Consider the following 21600-nt stretch of genomic DNA (forward strand, 5'->3'; position numbering starts at 1 on the left):
GAAGTAAAATATCTAGCTTCCGCCAGACCAGCTTCCGTATTCAACTTACGAAGAAAGCGTAAAACTCTAGCAGTTCAAAAAGCTTACGCTACGTCCTACGCCTTCCCTATTCAACTTACGGAAAAAGTGTAACTGACGCGACGCCAGTTTACGCTTTCTTCGTAATTTGAATACGGAAAGCAGTCTGGTGGAAGCTAGATATTTTACTTCATAACTTGTTAAATATGGATATTTTTTTACACAAAGGCATCTTTTCGCTTCAGAAGGCCTTTATTAGCCCCCCGGAGCCGTGTGGAATATGTTTATGATGGATAAATGTGGATGGAGACACTTTCTTCAGCTCATACTTGTTTGGTAACGCTTACTACCATTGTAAAGCTCGGATGCGTCAGGATGTTTATTAATATTTCTCTTATTGTGTTCATCAGAAAGAAGAAAGCCATATATACCTAGGATGGCTTGAGGGTGAGTAAAGCTTGGGGTAATTTTCATTTGAAAGTGAACTAATCCTTTAAGACATAAATGATGTTGACATTTAAACTCATTTACATTTTAAAAGAGAGAACATTATGTAAAAAAATGTCTTGTCTTCAACACCTCTGTGTGCCGTGTTATAGATTTGAATCAATCATAATAAATGTAATTTCCTATGTTTTGCAACATTTATTAAATTCAAATACAGTTTAAGAATGTTATTAGTTGCAAACCAGCTAGTAATTACCAAGCCCCTAATGTAGACTTTACGTTCTGGTTCAAGTAAGAAATTACGAACGGCTGGTGCAACCCTACCCTTGAGAGCTTCCATCCTTCAATGCTGATAAAACACACCTGAAAATACATAACCAGGGTGTTCAGAATTACTTGAAAACTACAGGCAGGTGTGCTGGAGCAGGGTTGGAATGTAACTCTGTAGGAAGTTAGTTCTTCAAGAGCAGGATTGACTACCAATGATCTATTGATTACTGGTAAGCACCCCTTGAGTGCAAAATGACACAACTATCTCTCCTATATAGTATGCCAAATTAGGTAAGTCTATCTCAAATCATGGTACCTTGAAAATTTAAAAACATGAATGTTTAAAAACATCAAACATGAATGGCACCCTATTTCTGGGATATTTGCATTTGTACGTTAATTTTGTAGGGGTGGACCATCTAATATTGTCCACAAACCATTGCATTATGGAAGATGAGGGATTTGCAGTGATGCAGATGTGACCACAATAAAGTGGTCACATTAAGATGCATACTGGCTTGCATACTTAAGAGTATGTACTTGTCATTGAAGTGAGAGAACTTGGTTTTAGCTTTATTTTTATTTTTTAATGCAGCATGATACAACCATGATACCACAAGCCTGATACTTTTCCATCTGTATGATCTTAAATGAGATTTACAGTATCACAGAACATTTTTCTGTTTAATTTGGGAGAATGTCTGAAAAATCAGCCTTAATAGGATAAACATTTAAACCATTATGTTTCTGTATCCTTACATGAACATGTACTTGACATTACGTGTCATTATGTGGAATACAGGTTTAATTATTAGAAGTATTGGTGCCATCTTAAACGTTCTAGATTGCAACTTTACAATTAAAAACAGACCATGACAAGAATTCCTTGGTTTAAAAAATATGGCCTTATATCAGAGAATATCTGGTTAGGACTCTGACAAAGATTTCAATGTGGTTTGTATGGCTTACTGTGATATTAAATACTAGTCTGTGTAATCAGTGTAATTGTGCTAAAATGTTTTGAAACTATAAAATATATATGATTGTAAAAATTTCACATTATATTTGAATAATCTTGGAGAAATACATTTAAAAAAATCTATTAAAATGTGGACCAACTATACGAGTATCCAGACTTTTCTTCTGGTTTGCATTTAGTCACGTGTGCTTAACTGTGCACACATAAATGCTTGTGAAAAACCAAAGTTTCAGATCAATGTTTGCCAGCATGGTCTAATGATGATTCAATTCACATTTATTTGAATAGCTCTGTTCACAATACATATTCTTTTCAAAGCAGCTTTACAGAAAAATGCATTTCTACATTATAATTTAGAGTAATCTATTATCAGAGGTGACTGTGTTAAAGTAATGTCCATATGTTAAAAATGTATAGTTCTAAGATAATACAAATCATGCAGATAGCTAATATCATGTATTCATTTTGGCAGAAACAATAATCTCATTAAAGCAATTATTACAAGTTGTGATCATAATGATTACAATATATAGAAAATTTGGCAGTTGTCGTGTATGTTAATTCAGATTTGGCGTCATCTGAAGTCCTCGCAGGGATTGGCGCCATCTAGCTAAATTCGGTGAAGAGCCGATAAATTTTCTAGAACGATTTTGAAAAAAGTAGATTTTTAAAATTGAAACCATGGTATGCATTCAAATTTAGTTTTTAGGCCTTATTGTAGAAACCTTATTAGTATAAATAAGTTTCAGCTGTTGGAGACAGCAGCCATGACTGTCCAGAGGCATGAAGGCATGCCTTGTGCAATGTTGTCCAATGTTTTAGATAGATAAGCTACTGGACGATAAAGTGTGCCGTGTTCCTGGGCCAGTATCCCCACCGCAAGGCACCCGTTCTCATGCACATACAGGTGAAAAGGTTTTTGTACTTTTGTACAAGGTCTCAGGTGTGAATGGGGAGCAGGTGTGTTAAATTTGGTGTGGTGTTATTGCTCTCACTCTCTCATACTGGTCACTGGAAGTTCAACATGGCACCTCATGGCAAAGAACTCTCTGAGGATCTGAAAAAAAGAGTTTTTGCTCTACATAAAGATGGCGTAGGTTATAAGAAGATTGCCAAGACCCTGAAACTGAGCTGCAGCACGGTGGCCAAGACCATACAGCGGTTTAACAGGACAGGTTCCACTCAGAACAGGCCTCGCCATGGTCAACCAAAGAAGTTGAGTGCACGTGCTCAGCGTCATATCCAGAGGTTGTGTTTGTGAAATAGACGTATGAGTGCTGCCAGCATTGCTGCAGAGGTTGAAGGGGTGGGGGGGTCATCCTGTCAGTGCTCAGACCATACGCCGCACACTGCATCAAATTGGTCTACATGGCTGTCGTCCCAGAAGGAAGCCTCTTCTAAAGATGATGCACAAGAAAGCCCGCAAACAGTTTGCTAAAGACAAGCAGACTAAGGACATGGATTACTGGAACCATGTCCTGTGGTCTGATGAGACCAAGATAAACTCATTTGGTTCAGATGGTGTCAAGCGTGTGTGGCGGCAACCAGGTGAGGAATACAAAGACAAGTGTGTCCTGCCTACAGTCAGGCATGGTGGTGGGAGTGTCATGGTCTGGGGCTGCATGAGTGCTGCCGGCACTGGGGAGCTACAGTTCATTGAGGGAACCATGAATGCCAACATGTACTGTGACATACTGAAGCAGAGCATGATCTCCTCCCTTTCGGAGACTGGGCCTCAGGGCAGTATTCCAACATGATAACGACCCCAAACACACCTCCAAGATGACCACTGCCTTGCTAAAGAAGCTGAGGGTAAAGGTGATGGACTGGCCAAGCATGTCTCCAGACCTAAACCCTATTGGAGGAGCGCAAGGTCTCTAACATCCACCAACTCTGTGATGTCGTCATGGAGGAGTGGAAGAGGAATCCAGTGACAATCTGTGAAGCTCTGGTGAACTCCATGCCCAAGAGGGTTAAGGCAGTGCTGGAAAATAATGGTGGCCACACAAAATATTGACATTTTGAGCACAATTTAGACATTTTCATTAGGGGTGTACTCACTTTTGTGGCCAGTGGTTTAGACATTAATGGCTGTGTGTTGAGTTATTTTGAGGGGACAGCAAATTTACAATGTTATACAGGCTGTACACTCACTACTTTACATTGTAGCAAAGTGTCATTTCTTCAGTGTTGTCACATGAAGATATAATAAAATATTTACAAAAATGTGAGGGGTGTACTCACTGCTATGAGATGCTGTAAGAGACTTATGGTTTTACCCACTGCAGTTTCTGTCTTGATGATTTGAACCCTTACTCTGCCAGCACAATGCAGACAATAATGGAGGCTTGTTCACAGTCTTGTGCTGACATAGCTGAGATGAGTAGGTCGTCTGCATACTGTAGCAAGCACGTAGTTGGTGGTAGGTTGATGATGCCAAGGGTTTTGTGTACGACTGCAGAGAACACAGAGGGTGAATCAACGTAGCCCTGAGGAAGATGTGTCCAGAAATATTGTTGACCTTTAACAGCGGCTGTCTCTCTCTAGCCAAGGGAACGCTGAAAAAATTAAGTGAAGCCTGAGAAATAAGAAAATATTAACAACAGTCTGATTGTACAGCCAGCCTTTGAAGCCAACAAAAATATAGAGGAATTGTTTTCTCTTCTCATAATAATAGATATTTAATTTGCTATGCCCAATTCTCTCTCTCTATATATATGTGTTTGTGACCATACCAGACAAAACCTGTCAGCCATTTTTGGCGATGTGAAAGAGAATTAAGGGCCTAAGACAGCTTTGTGGAACTCTACACTGTAAAAAATATTCCGTAGTTTTTACAAAATAATTTTGGCAGCTGTGGTTGCCAGAATAATTTTGTAAAAAATACAGAAAAACTGTAAACACATTTACAGAACAAACTGTCAATTTTACAGTATAAAACTGTAATTTACAAACAAGAAAATTTGAATGTAAACAAGTAAATTCAACAATGCACACTACTACTAAAATCTGTTTTGTACCTTTAACATATACTGACAACCACCATAATGCAGGTGGTAAATGAGAAAGCCATATGAAGAATCAGAGTTCATCACAAATAGCTTTTCCACGAGCTGAAGTATATACTAATGTAAAGAGGGTGCAAAGAGTCATTCACGCAAATGCAAAACACCATCATGGTAACCCACAACACTTACATAATGCAATAAACATTCATTAAACAACAGAAGATGTAATATAAAACCCTAATGTACATAACTGATAACAAAAACTATTAAGAAACATGATTTTTTAAACAAAATACTTTCAAATGTGGAGTGCCACACAGGGAATTGTGGGAATATCAGTTTACAGTTTTTGACTGTAAATTATACATTGATTTGTTATTTTTTACTTCTAAAAATTGTAAAATTTACAGCATTTTACTGTGAAAATTACATAAAATGTCTGGTAAGAGCTTTTACAGTTTTTCCCTGTATATAGTACTGGAACTTACTGTTAACCTATTTACAATTTTTTTCCGTAGCGTTTTTACAATATTTCACTGTTAAAATCACATTCATTTTTTACAGTGTACATTTCATTTGTGATTGTTTGGCGTGCTCTTCATAGACACTATTGTGGTGGCAATCTGACAGATTCTCTTCATGACATACTGAGAAGTGAAAACAAATTAACAGAGAAGCATTTTGTGGTAGAATTCTCAACATCTCAAGTCTGTAAATAACTAACATAATTATGGTGATGAGTGGGTCTGAGAATTGACATCCTCATTTGTTTGTAAACTGTAAAACATCATTTCATACTGTGAGATTCTATGAAAGAAGAAACAAGAGAATGAACCGATCATTGCTTAGCAGTGAGTTTATTCATTAAAAGCCCTGTTTGTGCGTGCAGGTAACACACAAACATGCACAGAGAATTGGCATTGAAAACCGCTTACAATCAAAGCGACCACTGAAGGTTTAGCTCAATCCTGTATGCAAGTGTGGATCTGAGTGGTACTTTACTTGCTTCACACGTTAGATAATAGAGACAAGCTTATTTTGAGTTCTGCAGTGATGTGAAATGCATTTCATAAGAGTGAGCAGTAAGCATTGCTACACTTGTGCACCAAACTAGTGACCCAACTCTGCTCATATCATTCCAAACCTGTGTGATTTTCTTGCATCTGTGAAATTCACAATGAGATGTTAGGCAGAATGTTCAAGCTTCTGTTTTTCATATGGTGATTTTTGCTGGCAAGCTCAAAGGACAAAAAACAGGGTTTCTGCAGGTCTTTAATTCATAAAGTTATGGCATTAAATGTTGCATGCACTGTTAAAAAAAAAAAAAAAAGCGCCTTCCTCAGTATTTTGTCCTGTTTTCCAATACAAATATCTAAAAATCTTTGATATGTTTACTTGAGATGCAAATTTATGCTTACAACAGGAACAAACATCTGTCAATGAGTTATGAAAACTTGATTTTTCTGAGCTCATTGGCAGATATTTGTTCTTGTTTTAATTTCACAGAAAACAATACTATATTTTGTCATTTTGCATCTCAAGTAAATGTATCTTAATTTAAGAATCTTTATACAGTTGCACTGGAAAACAAGACAAAATACTCAGGAAAAACTTTTTTGTTTGATCAGAAGATACAGTAAAATATATATTCTAGTGGTTGGGAGCAGAGTGATTGAAGCTACTTTTGCTTTGTAAAATGAATTAAAATAACTAATATCTGTTGGAAGTTGTATTTTCAAACTCTTAAGTGTTGCTAATAGAACTCATTGTGTTTCTCCCTAGACATTTACATTTAGAGAATATATTGATGTATTGTTTTCTATACTTGTTCTTAAAATTGGCCTTCATAAAACTGGCAGAAACCCTGAAAGAGTACCACAAAAGCAGTCCATACAAATCATGCACTATAATCCAAGTCTTCAAAAGATTTAACCTTCCCCTTCTGCCACAGCTCTCAAGTCTCACATTTATCATACTTGCCAAGAGCATGAGAACCAATGTTGTTTGGGGTCAACAACATCAAATTTGGTATGATTTAAGGCCGCAATGTTGAATTTAACATGAGCTTTTAAAAGCTTAACAGTATAAAACATCATCCACTTTCATCATGTGGAAAAGCATCTCCTTTTGTGTTTCACAGAACAGAAAATATTACGGGGTAGAAACGACACGAGTAAATCATGACAAAATAGTTATTTCGGGTGAACTACCCCTTTGCGCTCTGACGTTGATTTCTAAATTTTAAATTTATACATGTAAACTAGTTCAGACTGTGAAGTCTGATTGGAATATTTTTTACAAACGCCTCGTAAAATACTCGCTGCAAAATTCCCATAAACGCACACCTGTAGCTGACCAGTCATTATTAATGTTGCTGTTTGGCAAGCATAAATAGCTTAAAATTTAAAGCTGATGGACTATATTACTTGCCAGAAGAGTTTATTGTCTTTTGTTATAATTAATAAATGTGGCTATTTTTTGAACATTGGTGTCTCTTACAATATTGCCGTTGCTGCCTCTATAAACACAATTTGTACATTCTGTTCTCTGGATTACCTGATTGTGATTGGTTAATGGCAGCATTCTGTGGTTTGTATATATTTTAGTAATGATGCTAAAGTGAATAATTGACCCAGACAACCAATTTCTCATGTTCTGCACTTCTCACTAATTGAAGTAATTTCAACTTTTCAATACTTTATGTCCATTTATTTGGTAAGCAATCATCCAGGAATTACAGTTCTGCCAGCTGACTGCACATTACCCACACAAAGCCATTCGAGACCGTCTTAGACTAATTTGACCATGGTTAAAGAGGTGTGCTTTAAATCAGACCTAAGAACATCCCTTAACCGTGGTAAAATAATTCTAACACATGACCTCTCATGGCATATTGCTTTACTCTAGAAACTTCAGAATTATCCAGTGCACAGTGGTTTATTCTGCCTGGGCAGCACATGCTTCAGCTGAAAACACAAGCCGCTACTATTAAAATGGATTTGTAGAGCAAAGAGATCCCTACACATTATGTAGCAGTGAATTATGTTTTAATAACAGGCTGGATTCAGCACAAAGGCCGACCCTGTGTTGTGTTTACAATACGCTGAGATGCATGAACAATCCAATTGACTGTAATACTGAAGTCATCACAAGAATAAGCACCTGCACGTCAAAAAAGAAAAACAAACAAAAAACTGCATTCACGCAATTCTCAAACTGCAGGCATGAAAATCTCAGCACAAAGCCCAATTCCACTTTTTTTCCTTTTTAAATAAAAGAATCTGATCGATACATCCAACTTTCACGACCGTCAGACTGTCACGGGTATGGAAATAGAGCATTTATACAAGCTCTCCTCAGTGAAGTCCATTTGGATGTTTGTGTGTGTGTGTGTGTGTGTGTGTGTGTGTGTGTGTGTGTTTGTTTGTGTGTGTGCGTGCATGTGGTGCGATGAGTATTGCCAGATCATCCTTTCAAAGTTCATCCCTATGAAAAAAAAAAACAGAGAAAAAAAAAAGTTATTACGAACATCAAAAATGCATAAAAGTACATAACACAAAACATCACCACTGACATGTGCATACTGTATAAACACAACTCGTGCAAAAATTAGTTTCAGCAATCTTGAAGGTATCAAGGTGCAATATAGGCTGTGTTCAAACTGCAGGCAATTCGTTTTTCAAATCCGATCTTTAGGACTGATAGTCAGCACTTTGCCTCTGATGAAAGAGGATTTAGACAGTGCACTTGATATCTGGTGTATCTACATTGGTCGCTATGGTAATGATGTAGGCGACAATGCAATGCCAAGAGACTTCCTTCTACAAAAACTGACAGTAGAAACTGTCAGTTTGATTGCATTTTTCCTCTACTTTCGCATCATGCAACAAAGGACACAATATTTTACACATTCACTTCCACACACTACTGCTTACTGTATATAAGACAGATTAAACGTCACAATGGCAGTTGTCTAAAGAGCCCTGGGTATACTTCGTTTTTTTAGTAACAGTTCGAATTCACAGCCTTACAAAGTATACTTCATTTAACTTGTGTGCGTACACAGGCATAGTTTTGAGCAATCTCTCGCCACGAGTTAAAACCCATGTAAATATCTTTGTATTCTTTCATGCTAGAGTTGTACAAATGAGGGTACTTTCTAACCTCCTTGCACAATCTTTCGTCTATGTAGGCCTCCATTGTCGCTGTAGCTTGCATGAGCTCCGGTCTGTTCTGTTTATGCAGTTTTTCTTTGACTACCATGTGAATTGATGCCCCCAGGGCACAGTTGCCACCTTGTTGATAAACTAATTATTGCACGTGTACTCTTCGGATGACGAAATTCACGTTGCGTGCACTGTACGCTGACCCTCGCATACCAAGTGTGCCACACAGGTCCTAAAAAGTAAAAGCCAAAGCATCTCAATCGCCCCCAGGTGGCTGGATGCAGTATAGGTCATAAACCCCGCCCTCTCCATGTAATGTAATGGGACATGAGAAACTAAACAGTCAAATTACACGTCAAATTTTTTTTTTCCAAAGATGGATTGTCATTTTAGGCAGTTTTTATCACCCTGGTGTTATTAAAGTGTTCGTTCTTTAAATGAGTTTAAGTTAGTTATTTGATGCTATAAAACATGTGTTTTGACGTCATGATTAACAGCTGAGATTGACAGCTTCTCTAAGCGAAGTAGTCACTGAAGCAGAAACAGACTTTTTTCTGTTTTTTTGGGAGGAGATTGGAGCTTTAACTTTAATTTCTACATTTCCAGAAGTGTCTATTTCACACCGACATAATGAGTTGTTATGCAGTATTAACCGATTCTGCGGGACCTTGATATCACGGCTCCACTTCACGCTCACTACTGCGCAGACTCAAGACTCAAGATGTCAGCGCCATATTGGCACACTCGCAGCTTCACTTACTACAATGGAAGAGAGTGAAGGTGTGTCGTCCATGCCGCGTATGCGTAAAAAGTGAAGTATACTTTGGGCTTAACAGGGTAGAAATTTGAACACTAAATTAGCTGTGCAATTGTGCTAGGGTCAATAACTAATGTCTCAAATTATAACAACACTGCAATCAATCTAATTAAAATGTAACTGATTTCAGCAATGTTCAGACTTTCGTAGCTTCCCTCATTGAGATTTAAGTGATGTCATGGTTGGGTTAAAGTGTTAAAGCTGCCAATACTATATTTAATGAAAGATTTCTCTGGTTTTTTTTTTTGCTTGTTAGACTACAAAAACCTAACTAGATTTGACTCTGATCTGCCTTAAAAACTAATCGGATTTGAGCCGCCAGAGTGAACAAAGCCATAATACCAAGTCTAAACGGGTTTTGATGTGTTCATGCTTTCACGCCTCATCATTCAGAAAGCATTTTTGAGGGGAAAAAACAAAAACAAACTCAAGCCCATTCCAGCAGTTAATGGCAAACCGGAAATTTAAAACATTATAACATGGTTTTTGGTCAAATCAGGCTGGAGGGTTAAAGTCCAAAAAACCAAAAAACACAAAAACTGTGCATCTGTTCATCATGGAATGGAGCAGCAAAAAAGATGACAAGCGGCAAACACATCCTCTGTCTGCTCCGGACCACACCGTTTCACCTGTGCCCTAGAAGAGAGAGGGGACAGAGGACAGGAAATCACTTCCACCTTGACCACTGCTTGTCTTTGTCTGTTAAAGGCACGTAAATCACGCCCATCAGTGGCTTCATTTTGGTACTGCCATCCTCCAATTTGTCATACTGCTCCAACATCTGATTCCCTCCTGCTGGGCCGACGGGCAGAATTAGACGGCCACCTGGCTTTAGCTGGTCCAACAACTGTAACGCAAAAAAATACACATACACGTGAATCTCACCAAACCTCACAAGAACAAGTCGTATTTAACCCTAAAATCATAAGAAAGAAATACACGCATGACACTGATGGAAAACTAATGAGAATGACTACTGAGTATAAATCAAAGTCCCTTTAAGACAAGTCATTTCACTCGGCGGCCATCTCTGAAACGCCTCTTGGGCAGCCATTTCAGTCATGCAAGTACAGCTTCTATCTCTTTTAATGGGGAAACATCAAATTCTCCAAAGCTGTTCACCAAGGTAATGTTTAAATTTCATATCTGAAATCACCAATTAAATCTGACATGTCATAAATTTTACTGTGTCATAAATTTTATTTCTAATCGCTCAAATTATGACAAAAAAACAAAACAAACAAAAACAAAACAAAAAAAAAAAAAAAAAAAAAACTGTATTTTCCAGGCTGGACCAGCCAATGTGTAAGTGCAGTCATAAGTGCGCGTCTCTGAACAATGACTGTTTCTATAGCAACTGGAGCTTTACCAGTCACCGACTGGCTCTTTTATTTAGAAGGCGGGACTTATTTAGCCATATTGTGTGTAGCACTTTCTCCCATTCATAGCAATATGAGTGTACCGTCTTTGTACAGTGGTGGTCAGAATTATTGGCACCCTTGGTAAATATGATCAAAGATGACTGTAAAAATAAATCTGCATTGTTTATCCTTTTGATCTTTAATTCATAAAACTGGCAAAAAAAATCTAACCTTTTATTGAAGGAAAATAATTGAAAGTGGAAAAAAAAAAAAAAAAAAAAAAAAAAAAATCACATTATGAAATAAATGTTTTTCTCCAAAACACGTTGGCCACAATTATTGGCACCCCTAGAATTTTTTATGAGTAAAATATCTCTGAAGTATATTCCCATTCATATTTAAATTTTTTTGGCACACCAGGGTGATCATGAACATGAAATTGTCCAGCCAAAACTTCCTGTTCCACAGGAGTATAAACATGAGGAAACACAAAGGCCAATCATTGGCCATAATGAGTAAAACCAAAGAATATAGTTCTAATGTGCAGCAAAAGATTGTTGAGCTTCACAAAATAGAAAGTGGCTGTAAGAGAATAGCTGAAGCCTTGAAAATCCCCAATTCCACTATCAGGGCAATAATTAAGAAGTTCCAATCAACTAAAGATGTTATAAATCTGCCTGGAAGAGGACATGTGTCTAAATCGTCCTAATGGGTGGTGAGGAGGAAAGTTTGAGTGGCAAAAGACTCTCCAAGGATCACAGCTGGAGAATTGCAGAGATTAGTTGAGTCTTGAGTCTCAGAAAGCCTAAAAAAATTATCAAACAGCACCTACATCACCACAAGTTGTTCGGGAGGGTTTCAAGAAAAATCCTCTGCTCTCTTACAGAAACAATCTCCAGCATATTCAGTTGTCAGACAAGACTGGAACTTCAAACAGGACCTGGTTCTATGGTCAGATGAAACTAAAAAGAGCTTTTTGGCAGCAAACCCACCAGATGGGTTTGGTGCAAACAGGGATAAAAAGTACCCCATGCCCACGGTTAAATATACTGCTGGATCTTTAATGTTGTGGGCCTATTTTTCTGCTGGAGGTCCTGGACATCTTGTTCAGATACATGGTATCATGGATTCTATCAAATACCAACAGATAAAAAAAAAAAAATCAAAAAATGACCGCTTCTGCCAGAAATCCAATAATAGGCTGTGGTTGGAGCTTCCATCAGGACAATGGTCCAAAACAAACATCAAAACCAACACAAAAATGTGTCACTGAGCACAAAATGAAGCTTCTGCCATGGCCATCCCAGTCCCCTGACCTGAACCCTAAAGAAAATGAGTGGAGTGAACTGAAGAGAAGAAGCACCGACATGAAGCTGGGAATCTGAAGGATCTGGAGAGATTCTGTATGAAGGAATGGTCTCTGATCTCGTGTCAGGTGTTCTCCAAACTCATCAGGCATTATAGGAGAAAACTCAGAGCTGTTATCTTGGCAAAAGGAGGTTGCAAAAAGTATTGAATAAAAGGGTGCCAATAATTGTGGCCAACGTGTTTTGGAGAAAACCATTTATTTCATAATGTGATTTTCCCCCCACTTTCAATTCTTTTCCTTCAATGAAAGGTTAGATTTTTGCTAATTTTATGAATTAAACGTCAAAAGGATAAACAATGCAGATTTATTTTTAGAGTCATCTTTGATCATATCTACCAAGGGTGCCAATAATTCTGACCACCACTGTATATCTAAAGTCTTTGGAATAATGGAAATTACACACACACACAAAAAAGTTAAATGTCCAGAGGCATTACAAAATGGGAATTTTGGGGAAATATGTGCTTAATTGACATGAAAAGAGAAAAAAATAAAAAATAAAAAAATAATCACAAAGCCAAAAATCGAAATGGTCCTAAACAAGGCTTTATTTCCTTGATGCAAAATATAATTTCTTTCTTTTTTTATTTTGGGGTGGAATATGAAATGGATGCTTTTTCTTTAAATTTAACCACACAGGAACAAGACAGCAACCCACTGATTTCAAACAGAAAAAAAACTTGCATTTAGAACATTGTTGGCATACGCTAGACCTCAAAGGGATAGTTCACCCAAAAATGAACATTAATTATTCATACTCATATTGCTCCAAACCTGTATAACATCCTTTTTTCTGCGGAACACAAAAGAAAAGATTTTGGAAGTCATTAGACTCCACTGACTTTCATTTTATGGGCTTTTTTTTTTTTTTTTTTTAAATTGTGTTCCAAAGAACAAAAAAGACAAAATTACTAAACATGTCACAGATGCAGGCTGAGTAAATGATGGCAGAATTTTAATATGTGGGTGAATTATTCCTTTAAAATAAAGGTACAAATATGGCTTGGTATCAAAGTGTATTCAAAGGAAACATACTGCTTGTGGCACTGTGGGAGCTGCGGCTCCGACATGTATGGCGTCATAAGGTGCTTCTTCTGGAAAGCCCATTCTTCCATCTCCAACTGCACACACATTATACACAGACAACATTACACAACAACATAGCTGATCCCATATAATTATTCTGTTCTGGCCCTATAGTGTACTGTCTCTCTCTGAATATAACGGTCTGCTAAATAACAAATAGTTAGTACCACACTGAATCTGTGCACTGTTTTTGAAACTGTCTGCAATGACTATGAGAGAAAATCTGACGAATGGATTTTATGAAAATATCAAATATGAAAACAGAAAATGTTCATGAAAGTGCTATATTTCTTTGTTAACTACAAGTCTTATTTTTATTTTTCAATAACAAATCCTATTTTTTACTAAGTATATTTTTTAAGCGAAATTTCAGGATTCCAAATTAAAATTTTACTAAGGAATAGAGAGAAGTCTTAAGCAAAGAGAAAGGGTGGGGTTGACCTCGTTGCTATGGACTATGCCCACAGTGATTGGCTGATGGGGGAGGAGTCTCTGTCAGCGATTTAATCATAGAAATATTGTAGAATGAGGTATCATGTTGCCATATACAAATAAAGGTTTTAAAATAAAAATGTTGCAATATTCAAATAAAGATTTTAAAATAAAAATGTTGCCATATTCAATTAAAGGTTTTAAAATGTAGGCTAAGTGTCACTAATTAAACTAGTACATGTTCAGCTAATTGTCCACCTCTTACATGTTTGCATCTCGGGAGATTGCAGAATTCAAGTGACAAATTATGTTTTATAAAAAAAGTTTTGGAGGAGCACATTCAAACGGTCTAGGTATATACAGGTGCTGGTCATATAATTAGAATATCATCAAAAAGTTGATTTATTTCACTAATTCCATTCAAAAAGTGAAACTTGTAAATTATATTCATTCATTACACACAGACTGATATATTTCAAATGTTTATTTCTTTTAATTTTGATGATTATAACTGACAACTAAGGAAAATCCCGAATTCAGTATCTCAGAAAATTAGAATATTACTTAAGACCAATACAAAGAAAGGATTTTTAGGAATCTTGGCCAACTGAAAAGTATGAACATGAAAAGTATGAGCATGTACAGCACTCAATACTTAGTTGGGGCTCCTTTTGCCTGAATTACTGCAGCGATGCGGCGTGGCATGGAGTCGATCAGTCTGTGGCACTGCTCAGTTGTTATAAGAGCCCAGGTTGCTCTGATAGTGGCCTTCAGCTCTTCTGCATTGTTGGGTCTGGCATATCACATCTTCCTCTTCACAATACCCCATAGATTTTCTGTGGGGTTAAGGTCAGGCGAGTTTGCTGTCCAATTAAGAACAGGGATACCATGGTCCTTAAACCAGGTACTGGTAGCTTTGGCACTGTGTACAGGTACCAAGGAAAATGAAATCTGCATCTCCATAAAGTTGGTCAGCAGCAGGAAGCATGAAGTGCTCTAAAACTTCCTGGTATACGGCTGCGTTGACCTTGGACCTCAGAAAACACAGTGGACCAACACCAGCAGATGACATGGCACCCCAAACCATCACTGACTGTGGAAACTTTACACTGGACCTCAAGCAACGTGGATTGTGTGCCTCTCCTCTCTTCCTCCAGACTCTGGGACCCTGATTTCCAAAGGAAATGCAAAATTTACTTTCATCAGAGAATATAACTTTGGACCACTCAGCAGCAGTCCAGTCCTTCTTGTCTTTAGCCCAGGCGAGACGCTTCTGATGCTGTCTGTTGTTCAAGAGTGGCTTGACACAAGGAATGTGACAGCTGAAACCCATGTCTTGCATACGTCTGTGCGTAGTGGTTCTTGAAGAACTGACTCCAGCTGCAGTCCAATCTTTGTGAATCTCCCCCACATTTTTGAATGGGTTTTGTTTCACAATCCTCTCCAGGGTGCGGTTATCCCTATTGCTTGTACACTTTTTTCTACCACATCTTTTCCTTCCCTTCGCCTCTCTATTAATGTGCTTGGACACAGAGTTCTGTGAACAGCCAGGCTCTTTTGCAATGACCTTTTGTGTCTTGCCCTCCTTGTGCAAGGTGTCAATGGTCGTCTTTTGGACAACTGTCAAGTCAGCAGTCTCCCCCATGACTGTGTAGCCTACAGAACTAGACCGAGAAACCGTTTAAAGGCCTTTGCAGGTGTTTTGAGTTAATTAGCTGATTAGAGTGTGGCACCAGGTGTCTTCAATATTGAACCTTTTCACAATATTCTAATTTTCTGAGATACTGAATTTGGGATTTTCCTTAGTTGTCAGTTATAATCACCAAAATTAAAAGAAATAAACATTTGAAATATATCAGTCTGTGTGTAATGAATGAATATAATTTACAAGTTTCACTTTTTGAATGGAATTAGTGAAATAAATCAACTTTTTGATGATATTCTAATTATATGACCAGCACCTGTATGCACAAACGAGAGCCGACTCACACAGTTACCTCGACAGTTTTCTGCATCCCTCCGCCACAGGTAATCAGGCATTATTATTTATTTATTTATTAAAGATTTATTTTTGCCGTTTTATCGTAGATTCAAATCTATATGTATATGTAATATGTATTGCATTTATGAAGAAAAGGCTCAGCACCCAAGGCTCTATCGCTATTGCCTCAATGGTGTACAGTGTCTTTGGGCAGATTGCTAAGGTGGATTGGCACCAACAATCATTTTAGGACTGTTTTTGATTTTGTCTTAGTGACTTAGGAGTTTTAGTGCTAAAATGCTTTGTGAAATTCTATTTGAGCAAAAATTTAGGAGTCCTAAATCTAGGACTGACACGCCCATTATTTTTAAGAGTTTCTCCTAAATTGGCAAGTTAGGAGCTACTTTTAGCCTTAAGATGTTTTGTGAATACGTCCCCTGATGTTTAAACTAGGTTATAATATAAAATTAATTATATTTAAACAGAAAAACAGTATTAACTGTTGGCCAATCAATATCAGCCAGAATTTAAATATTGCTGCATATCTAAAAAGTTAACACATTATAAAGCACATCATGTATAACAGCCAAAAGCAAAGTTGTAGACCAACCAATGAGTCTGATTCTCCCTGAAGAGATCAAACTAGGGTCGTCCTTCTTTACATTAGTTACAGAATCTTCCACCAGCTCCTTTATGTGATCAATGCCAATCACCTTCCCCCTCGGCCCAACCTGTAACACACCACAACACATCCGCTGTAATGCACACACAACAAAACTACTGTCACACTATGGAGATCCAAAATGCCAGAAGTAAGAAAATGGTTTTTCAACAAAATGTAGGCATGAAATTTTTTTTCTTTGTATTGAATTCCTAATTTTTCATCCATATCTAATAATAGAATTATTACATTTATTAATTTTTATGTGAATCCCTTTCCCACTGCAGGAACTCATTTCAGGAACTTCAGTTTTTGGAGTGGCTGCAGCCTGTGATTGGTCAAACACACATGATGAACAACCCCAAAAAAAGAATGTGTAAACCTGTTGTAGCCGCTACTCAGAAGATTGGGATAATTTTATACCACTACATATGGAGAAGCATTCCAACAAGTGGACAGACAGCGAGGTACAAGCATTATTAAGCATTTGCTCGATGGAGCAAATCCAGTGAGAATTTGACTTGATAGGGTGCAACGATTGTGGTTTCAGCAGCGGTGCCTGTAACTTTGCCCATCTTGTTATTAAACAAGTTAATGGAGTTAAACATCAACAATCTGCTTAGACATATATTACTAGCTGGCCTCACAGCTGCTAAAAAGCAATGGCTTGAGTTTTTCTCCTTTGTGTACGTGTGCACATTCCTGCTTATGTGTTTGTGCGTGCCATTGCATTAGTGTGGGTATTATGGGAGTGGCTGGATATTATTGTGTGCAAACTGTCTAATAGTATATGGGTTGGTTGGGTGGATGGAGGTTTTGATTGTAGCCACCCCTATCCCTTTGTTTTTTATTGTTTTGTTGTAAATTTGGTAATGCCTTATTATATTGTTGTTTCTTTTTTCTCAATGAACATTTGATCACAAAAAAAAAAAAAAAGGATTGTCTTAGATCTGCATGTTGCTTTTACAACTTGCACATTCATAATGAGTAACAAAAAGAGTAACAAAAGTGCAGCTCTGATTCTGCAACCCTCCATCATTTTGTTATGTTTTTGCTATCGTATAACGTGTAGAAACGACAGAAACGTGATTCCGGAGCTATATGCATGAATATGTATTTATTTGTATGTATTTATTGATTGTAATAATGAATATAGAAAAACAAAAGTAATAAAAAGGACTAAAACTTACAAGACTACATAAATGAAAGAATAAAGAAATAATATAATAAATAATAAGAAAAGCAATAATATATAACTGCAGGAATAAATAATAAGAAGAATAACTTTAATAATAATAAAAAAATATAATAGCTCAGGACTAAATTCTGTGAAAATCTTTTTTTTTTTTCTTTTTTTTTTTTCTTAGGTATTTAGCCATGTGTTCATTTATTTTTGCAGGTTTGGCCCTCCATACCACACACGTTTAAAGGGATAGTTCACCCGAAAATGAAAACACTATTTACTCACCCTCAAGTTGTTCCAAAACTGTATTAATTTCTTTCTTCTGCTGAGCACAAAAGATAATATTTTGAAGAACATGGGTAACCAAACAGTTGATTGGCCCCACTGAAGAAAAAAAAAAAAAATACTATGGAAGTCTATGGGGACCATCAACTGTTTGGTTACCCATATTCTTCAAAATATCTTCTTTTGCATTCAGCAGAGGAAAGAAATTCATACAGGTTTGGAACAACTTGAGGGTGAGTAAATGATGACAGAATTTTAAAGGGATTGAACTATCTCTTTAACTGTTCTAATGTAGGAAGGTAATTTATATGCTATGATTGTTTGCATTCCATTACTATACAATTAATTTAACAGAAATGTGAAAATCCTAAACAATCCCATGTATGTCTTCAGAAGTGAAGTGACTCACCATTCTGGCGAAGCAGACGGACAGGATTCCAGAGCCTGATCCCACATCCAGGGCCTTTGCTCCTTCATACAGGTGATCATGGAGGAGCTCTAGAGCATATGCGTGCTACAGCACACAAATAAGTGTTCATCAGCACCTACCTCAAACAGGCCAATGACTGCTATTCCAAATAAAGCTGTTTTAACTTACCATATGTGGTGCACTGATTGTTGCTTGGTAACCTGTACAAAATTACAAAACAAACCTTCATCCCAGAAAGAAAACACATCAACAGAATCACCAGACTAACACTGTGTCTACACTGGAAGGGACAGACAGCACACTGCACTGTAACAGCTTAAAGATGTCAACACTGCTGCATATCACCTCTGAACATCAGCTTGAGACAAGCAATCCAATGATTAAATAAAATCCTTTTATTTCAGACATACAAGGATAATAAATTGTCTGGATTAGCTGTGCATAGCAGCAAAAACAGAAACCGGGTATTTCATCAATGGAAAATAAGTCTAAATGTGCTTTGGCCACATTGGGCGCAAGAAGTGTAGACTAATGGAAGCAATACAGCTGTAGATGACATTGTGTCAACAAAATGGTAACTCTGGACCTGGAACTTACCTATAGATTGTGGCGAGTCCATATATGGATTACATCTGGAGAAATGGGCGCGGTCTGTGGCCAACATAACTTCATATACACGGTCCGATTTAATGATCCCATTCTCTGGACAAAAAACACAAACACATTCACACTGGTAGGTTTATACCTGTTTAATATGCATAATTATTTATGTATAATGTACAAGCTTTTTCAGTATCACTTTCAAGAGAATCCTTATATGGCACTTTTGCAGCTTCACAACACTTGGTGATTGTATGCTTTCATTGAGTGAAAAAGAGCAGCGTGAACATTTTTTAAAATATCTGCTTTTGTGTTCCACAGAAAAAGGTTCTTAATCTGTTCCTTTTTTTTTTTGTCAGTCAGTCATTCATTTGAGATATCGGACATGATGGAGCAACAAAACCTTGTGGCATGCCAGAAATCCTACGCTGGTATTTAAAACTTACACACTATTAATAACAGTCTGTGCCTATTTAAACATAGTAAATACTACACATTTACACTCACATACTAGGTTGAGAGACCTTAACACATATTTATTTTACTTTCTCAGAGACAAAATGTAGTTGTGCCAGGCTAATTATTTGGAAAAGTCCAATGGGGGTGAAAACTGTATATTTAGGCACTGTAGCTCTGTCAAACGCCAAGCTAAACCTCTGACCTGAATTTTCCGCAGGCATTTAAGCGTTGTAAATCAATAGCTGCAGTAGTGACACTGCATTTCCACCAACACTCAATGCACATTATTAAACACTTATGGATGCTGATCAGGGAGGAAAGCCTGGGTGTGGTTAGCCAACCGGGCCGAGAACGGTTTGTAATCGCGCTGTGCCTTACCAGGCTCAAGTGGAAATATAAGCTCTAGATTCTCTTGGAGAATCTGCAAGTTGACTAACCAAATACTTAATTACCTTTTTAATCCAAAGTGACCTTAATTACACAAACTGCAAGGTGCAACAAAGAATTAAAACATGTTCCAACACATAATGGTGAAAGAAACAATCAACTTCCACTGGCAGGACAAGTTACAAGTTTACTTCTTAGGTTAGGAGTTTGTTCAAATCGCTAACCTTAAGTATCAGCAACAGTAACAGTGATACTTGTCTTACCAAGCACCACTAAATATAGCACACTGACCACTTGACCTCAGAATAAAGCCAGGAGTTCAGGAGGACGGGTTACATGCCAGATGAGTATTATTAGTCTCTCTGGCCAATGGTCAACTGTTAGATTAGTTAAAAATACTAGTTTTATGAATAAATTAGACACATTCACTGAGATTGAGCCAAAAGCATACAATTATAATAACAAAATAAAATCACATTTTTGATTCCAGGATAACTAAATATTACATAAGGCATGTTGTGTGCAGCATTAATATTAAAGCTCAAAGTACTAAACTAGGTGACGTCATCACACAGTGACATTAACAGCATGATGTGTGCCACGCCCACTGAATAACTCCAAATAAAAACAGCACATGCAAGCATTAAACAACGGATATTAACCATTTGGCTTTTTTGGAAACTGTTTCTTGCTTTCTTATTGTAAACAAACTGCATATACCTGCAGGAACGAGTACATTCTAGATTCAATAGATACACGCTAAAGGGTGCTACTGTGTAACCAATGTGAAGAAAAACCCACCATATATATTTGTTCAGTCAAAGCAATGCAAAATATGAACCGAAATGAGACATAATGCATATATCACAACGATTATATAAAAAAGAACAGACTATTTGCAGGTGCTGATAGTGACGATCACATATTAGACTGCTAGCAGCTAGCTAACAAAATGGCACAGAAGCACATTGTAAGTTTTAAACAGCAGTCATGAATAATAATAACTTACGCACGAACAACGGTGAGATGAAGTCATCTCATGCTATCCTAACACGCATCAGCGCACTTTCCCCTCAGATGTAACGCAATGCTAGTTCACACAGACGCGCACTTTCCCTCACTACACTGACGTAAACAACCCCCGTTACTAAGCAAAACAGTAAGCATTACTGCTTTTGCTCTTTTTATCATGCAAAACGGGTTAAACTCACTGCGGAGGTTGTTGACGAGCTCTGCATGGCTCGCTCCTCCTGATTTCCAGGCCATTATTGAACACACTCTGCGGATCAGGTAGAGTGCGGCTGTCAGCGCCGCGCCTGCGCACACCGCTCTTCCGACGACGGTTACCACTTCTAGCACGGATACGTCACCAGACATGTCCTGTAACGCTCTTAACAACTCACTGCTGCGTCATTCATTCTGTACGATGTTTTCCCATATGAGCACGTTTGTGTGCATTTTCAGGGTTTGGCCATTCTATCAGTAGATTCTCTCTGCTGTGCGCTGCCAGCAGAAGGAAAGCACGAGCGCATTATCAGGGTGACGTAAGGCTTTATCAGGGTGACAGATTTGGTACGTTTTCTAAATGCGAAACGAAATAACGTTACATTTCTAAAACCAGTAGTGGAATGGCGTAAGTGCTTTGGTTTAGCTGAGCTATT

The 21600-nt window shown here is 37.5% G+C and overlaps 1 protein-coding gene across 4 annotated transcripts; it reads right to left on the reverse strand.

The window, feature by feature from the left end:
- Positions 1-5560: 5560 nt before the first annotated feature.
- pcmt (protein-L-isoaspartate (D-aspartate) O-methyltransferase) lies at positions 5561-21503 on the reverse strand. Of its 4 annotated transcripts, none has more exons than XR_007926736.1 (9): positions 21151-21503; positions 19091-19195; positions 18662-18693; positions 18473-18577; positions 16545-16665; positions 13471-13556; positions 10335-10552; positions 8148-8208; positions 5561-8117 (listed from the first exon to the last, which is right to left on the reverse strand). XR_007926736.1 is itself a non-coding variant. In XM_051874110.1 (9 exons), the coding sequence occupies exons 1-8, from the start codon at positions 21314-21316 to the stop codon at positions 8196-8198; spliced, it is 798 nt and encodes a 265-aa protein (XP_051730070.1). In that variant the 5' UTR covers positions 21317-21503; the 3' UTR covers positions 5561-8117; positions 8148-8195. The 4 variants fall into 4 exon arrangements, 3 of the variants coding, with proteins under 3 accessions (XP_051730070.1, XP_051730068.1, XP_051730071.1); XM_051874110.1 differs by having other exon boundaries at positions 10383-10552; XM_051874108.1 differs by having other exon boundaries at positions 5561-8208; positions 10383-10552.
- Between the last annotated feature and the right edge of the window lie 97 nt (positions 21504-21600).

The sequence above is a fragment of the Ctenopharyngodon idella genome, chromosome 20 (genome assembly GCF_019924925.1).
Source record: "Ctenopharyngodon idella isolate HZGC_01 chromosome 20, HZGC01, whole genome shotgun sequence".
NCBI classification, from domain to species: Eukaryota; Metazoa; Chordata; class Actinopteri; order Cypriniformes; family Xenocyprididae; genus Ctenopharyngodon; species Ctenopharyngodon idella.